Below are 6,000 nucleotides of genomic sequence, written 5' to 3' on the forward strand. Positions count from 1 at the left end.
ATATTATATAAAAAAAAGTTTGGCAAAAGAAAAGAAAAATAATGTGATATATACACCGATTATAGTGATGGTGAAGAGAGAGGGGGTTGGTCCCAATCCAACTCAAGTCTTTGTCCCAATGGAGTTTGTAGTCAACCTCTCAACTTCATTGGGTCGCAAATTCAAAGGTTGAATTTTTTTTTATTTAAATATTTTTAATATGGAAACAATTAAATAATATTATGTTGAATTTATCTGCATCTCGAGATTTAAATATTTAATATTAGAGAGATCTGATAAATTATTAGAGAATAGTATGATCTGATAAATTATTGGAGAAGAGTGTCACAATGTAAGAGATCTAAATTTTGACAATACGTTTACTATTCAATTCAACTCGTCAATAATGTATTTTAAATAAAAAAAATATAAATCTTTTTTTTGTTAAATAAAAAATTGAAAAAGGATGGATATTATAAATGCGTGACAAATATTTAATACACTATTTAATACACTTTCCTCCATCAATGTCTCCACCTAACTCGCTCATTCATTCTTATCATTCTTTTTTTTTTTTTATCCAAACTTAACAGTAATTAATACGATACATTATTATTTCTGTCTTTTATGGTTTGAATTTATTTATATTTTGTGAGTAAAATTTTAGGTTAAACACTTATCCAAAACAATATCCATAAACTTAAAAATAATAATAATAATAAATCAATTATATATCCTTCATTTTTAAAAAAAATATAAAAAAATATCCTTAAAGTTAAAAAATAAATAAATAAAATAAAAAATACCATTGTGATTAGCTTTGAACGAAAATATTTAATTTTTTTTGTTTCCATCGACTTTGAAGAGAGTTATAAATATTACACTTAAATTTTTCAAAAATACATGAGTATTTAAAAAAAAAAAAAAAAAAACTCTTAAATTTTCAAAAGTTTCATTAATACTCTTATTTCAAAAAAAAAATATATATATATATATATATTTAAACTTTAAAAAATAATTTAAACTTTATAAAAAAAATTTTAAAATACCCTAAGTAATTTAGTTAATTTTTTATACTTAATACGTTTTAAACCTACGCTAGAATTATGTATTAATAATCTTAAAATAATAATTAGTTTAAGGTTTTAGTCGCTAATATTTCCAAGATATAAATTTATTTATTTTAAAAAATTATGATACTCTAACCAATGGAAAGTTTTTGAAATAAAATATCAACTTTTTAAAAAAATTTAAAAGAAATTAAAGATAATTTAAAAAAAAATAGTAACCATTTCTATCTATAGGATTACAATAATTGAACGAGAGAGTAAGAATATGAAATTCCATGTCCGTTAAAAAGAGGAACAAAATATATAGGTGTTGAACCCGTGAGTCTGACGGTTATACTCAACAGATAAATTTTGAAAAAAAAAAAGAGGCGATGCTTGCATTGACGGACCACGAGTGCAAAGAGCTTAACTCGACCATAAACATCGTATATTGAACGGTGTAAAACTATTGATGTGATTGCCGATAAGATCTCGACCATCTATTGGTAATGATAATAGATCACATGTGAAGTGGGGCTTGTAGTTTTGTTCCTCTCCCTTTTATCCAACGTAGTTTTCACTCCCCATTCACCTCCTTCTCTCTCTTCCATCACTCTCACATTTGACTTTTTCTTTTTCTATATAATACCAACAACCATTCAAGCAATTGAGCGTAACAAAAAGACGGGGGTTGTAATGGGCGGTTTGGGGTCGGTTCTTTTCACCGCCGTTGCAGTGGCGGTGGTGGCAGTAGTGGTCCATTTTTACTATGGAGTGTGGAGGAGGACGGCAGAGATTAGGAGGAAGCTACGAGCACAGGGAGTGACGGGACCGTCGCCCTCGCTTCTGTACGGAAACTTGCCGGAGATGCAGGAGATCCAGTTGGAGGCGGCGGCGGCGGCCATGGCTTCTCCGCCACATCATGCGTCGGTGATTGTTGCTCATGATTATACCTCCACTCTCTTCCCTTATTTCGTCAAGTGGAGGAAACAATACGGTATTATTTTATTATTATTATTATTTATTTTTTTGTTAAATTACAAATTAAATCTCCTCGTGTTCATGTTGTGCATATTTTGGTGTCAATTTTTTTTTATTAAGAAAAGAGATTTAATCATGTAATGTTAACATTAACATAAATAATAGAATTCAAAAATATAAATTTCTCAAAATTATTCAACATTTTTTAAAAAAAGTTTTATCTTTTAAAGTTAAATTTTTAGATAATGAAATGTTATATTAAATAGTGTTGTACGTTTGAAGTTTTCCGAGCTTTGAGAAATGTGAAAGTCGTCTCACTTGGTCAATGAAATTTAAATTAATTATGATTTTTTTTATATATTTATTGTATTTATAATTTTAATAAAAATGTCATAAATCGTCCATAAATAAAGACTATTTATAAACGTTTTATTAAAAACTAATTCTAACCTGAATTAAATTCTATTTTTCTTCTAATTTAATATATTAAATTTATAATTCAAAGTTAAAATATCTACTAAATTTATAATCATTTATAATAATATTATAATATTATGAGTAGAGATTTTCGACCGAGAGTAAATGCAGTTCTATTTGATACTCATTGTTAAAATATTTCTTATTTTTTTCTGTCATTTATTTATAATAAATTTTATCTTTATTAAATAAGATTTAATTTTTTAACGACGTTTTAAAAAAAGAAAATTTGATTTTTTTTAAGTAGACTACACCTTATTTTATTATTTATTTTTTATAAATATATGTAAATAATAAATAATAAAGGAAGAAAATTTATAGATATAAATAGGGTTTATAGGTTTAATTTTCAAATACAAAAGTCTAAATTAATAAAATCTCCATAAACTTTGTATTTTATTTTAAAAAAAAAAACACCATTTAAAAGTTTAACCATATACTTAAACTTAAAAAAAAATTAAAAATAACATTACATTAGTTTTAGATAAAAAAAAACGTTAATATTTTTGTTTAAAAATATTATTAAACTTTAAAAAATTTAATTAATATTCATCTACTTAAAAAAAAAATCTAAATTTGTTGATGTTATTTTTTAAAGTTCAATATGATACGGATGGTTATTATTAATTAGTAACATTATTTTTTTAATTTTTTTTAAAAAAGTTTAAATTATTTTTGAAGTTTTAAAAAAAAGTTCATGTGGTTTTGATTTTTTTTTTTTTTTAATTTAAAGTTATTGAAAATTTATGAATATTTTTAATTTTTTTTAAAATTTTAATAATATTTTTGAAATAAAATATTAATAATTTTCAACCATATTTTCTATTTTTATTAATTTATTCCGTAAAAGAAAAAAATAAAACCATCTACCCTTTTAAATTTAGTTACGTAAGCTAATATACTAGTTTTATAAACTTGTAATTATTTATTTATTCAAAATAAATAGAAATCTCTTATTATAATACAATAATATTTATGAATGTTGATAAAAGACTGGGCCGTGGATGAGTAAATAAAGAGGCCCAAAAGTGATCCTAAAATCCGTTGGCAGGCCCATTATACACATACTCGACAGGGACGAGGCAGCATCTGTACGCGAACCACGTGGACCTGGTGAAGGACTTGAGCCTCACCAACCATCTCCACTTGGGCAAGCCCTCCTACGTCACCAAGAAGCTCGCCCCAATCCTTGGCCACAGCATCGTCCGAGCCAACGGCCCCGTCTGGGCCCTGCAGCGCAAGATCATAGCGCCCGAGTTCTTCATGGACCGGGTCCGGGTCATGGCGGCGCTGATGACCGAGGCGGCGGCTGCGATGCTGCAGAAATGGGAGGAGAGGATCGACGAAGGAGACGGAGCCACGGCGGAGATCGACGTGGATGAGGCTCTTAGAGAATTCTCGGCGGATGTGATTTCTAGGGCTTGCTTTGGGAGCTCGTATGAGAAGGGGAAACGGATTTTTTCCAAGCTTAGGGTTCTTCAGAAGCTGCTTAGCGAAGGGAATTTCCTGTTTGGCTACGTTTCTCTCAGGTTCGTTTTTTCTGTTCTTTTTATTTATTTATTAATTCAAATAAAAATCTAAATTAAAATATGAATTATGAACAGCGACCGATTGTTTCAACAAAGCAAACACAGAACAATCAAGAAGCTGGAGAAGGAGATCGAATCATTAATCTGGGAAACAGTTCAACAACGCCAAAAAGAATGCTCCAAAACGTCGTCGGATAAGGATCTCTTGCAGCTCATAATGGAGGCCGCCATGAATGACCCAACCGTAGGGTCCAATTGTAACGAGTCCCCAAAAAAGTTCATCGTTGACAACTGCAAGAGCATCTACTTCGCCGGCCATGAGTCCACCGCCGTCGCCGCCACTTGGTCCTTGATGCTCCTCGCTCTCCACCCCGAATGGCAAGACCGTATTCGGTCCGAGTTTACTCAAGCTTGCCCCGATGGCCGTGTCAACATGACAGCCATCTCTCAACTCAAATCAGCGAGTATGGTGGTCCAAGAAACGTTGCGATTGTACCCACCAGCAGCGTTTGTGGCAAGGGAGACATTTTCTGAGACGCGACTAGGGAACGTAGTGATTCCAAAGGGTGTCTACTTATGGACTTTGATTCCAACTTTACATAGAGAGGTTGAAATATGGGGAGAAAACGCGAATAAGTTTAAGCCAGAACGGTTCGTGAATGGCATAGCCAAGGCTTGCAAGTTTCCTCAAGCATACGTGCCATTTGGGGCAGGGCCTCGACTATGTTTAGGGAAGAACTTTGCGTTGGTTCAGTTGAAGATCGTTATTTCTCTGATAGTTTCCAAGTTTAGATTTTCATTGTCTTCTGAATATCGCCATTCTCCGTCGTATAGAATGATCGTAGAGCCGGCCAATGGGATGAAGATCATCTTCAAAAGGGTTTAAATTAGGGTTTATCGGAAGTTTAGTGTGAGCTCTTGTTTATCAAACAGTACAAGTTTATTAATTATACGAGCTACTAAAATATTTGAATTTTGAATTAAATTAATTAAATGAATTTTAGAAAAGAAAATATATTATGAGATGGGAGACAAAATGATGTAACGTCCAGAAAGGAAATATATAAAAACATGGCAGTTGTTTACAATATATTATAAAAAAAGATTATTATTATAAATCCAAGTGGACCAAAACGGCGCGTTTTTATATAAAATCAAACTCAGTTCAGAGCGTACTTGATTTTCTTGTGAAAATAAAAAAAGAATTAAAAAAAAGAATCTGCTCCCCTCCACTGTGGAAAGTTCATCAAAACTCATAAAACATAATATATATAAATATAAATCTTATATTTTATTTACTTTTATAGATTCTTTTTTTGATTGGTGGAATTAAAAATTTCAAAATTTCATGGGGGTTTAGATATTTTTTATATATTTAATTTCGACCTTAGTGTATAACCTCTCGAATGCCACGCCACGTATCTATGATTTAATTTGATAAAACCCAAAGTTATAGAAATGTACATTAACCCAAAATTAATCTAAACAGGGTTCCCAATCAATTTTTGGCTTGTTTTTATATTTTAATTATTTAAAAATCCTACATTAGTAACAAAAATCTCATACAATTTAAATATCGAACATTTTACAAGTGATGTGTTACAAAATGTCAACTTGTAATTTTAAGAGTAGAATAGAGTTGGTTGGGTTGTAACCCTATTTTCCAGTTGGTCCGGTTGGTCAAGTAACCCGTAAACTGACTTCAATTTTTGGTTTTCAAAAAGTTCAATCCAACTTACAAAAAAAAAAAAAAAATCTGACTAATCGGGTCATATGAACGCTCCTACAAAGCTTAATGGTTTAGTGGAAAGCGTTGAATTAATTTGGGAGGGAAAATGGGAGAAAAAGGAAAGGGAAGAAAGCTGGTGAAGGACTGCCAAATTCTCATGTAACCTAACTTTATCTGCCATCATCAAACATGAAGCTTTTCAAAGGAATAATATTTCCAATTGCCCACTTCTTCATTTTTTTTTTTTTTTTTTTTT

At 30.4% G+C, this 6,000-nt stretch overlaps 1 protein-coding gene across 2 annotated transcripts in view; it reads left to right on the forward strand.

Moving 5' to 3' along the window:
- The first annotated feature begins 1,697 nt into the window (after positions 1–1,697).
- LOC111447915 (cytochrome P450 714A1-like) overlaps positions 1,698–6,000 on the forward strand; it is a 4,629-nt gene continuing 326 nt past the window's right edge. The window contains exons 1-3 of one of the 2 annotated variants that reach the window (XM_023087299.1): positions 1,698–2,025; positions 3,538–4,015; positions 4,091–4,688. In XM_023087299.1, the coding sequence (XP_022943067.1) occupies positions 1,725–2,025; positions 3,538–4,015; positions 4,091–4,688 (1,377 nt within the window). In that variant the 5' untranslated portion in view covers positions 1,698–1,724. Of the gene's footprint in view, positions 2,026–3,537; positions 4,016–4,090; positions 4,993–6,000 lie in introns of those variants that run through there. The other variant, XM_023087298.1, reaches the window with a different exon arrangement.

The sequence above is a fragment of the Cucurbita moschata genome, unplaced genomic scaffold (assembly GCF_002738365.1).
Source record: "Cucurbita moschata cultivar Rifu unplaced genomic scaffold, Cmos_1.0 Cmo_Scf00009, whole genome shotgun sequence".
NCBI classification, from domain to species: Eukaryota; Viridiplantae; Streptophyta; class Magnoliopsida; order Cucurbitales; family Cucurbitaceae; genus Cucurbita; species Cucurbita moschata.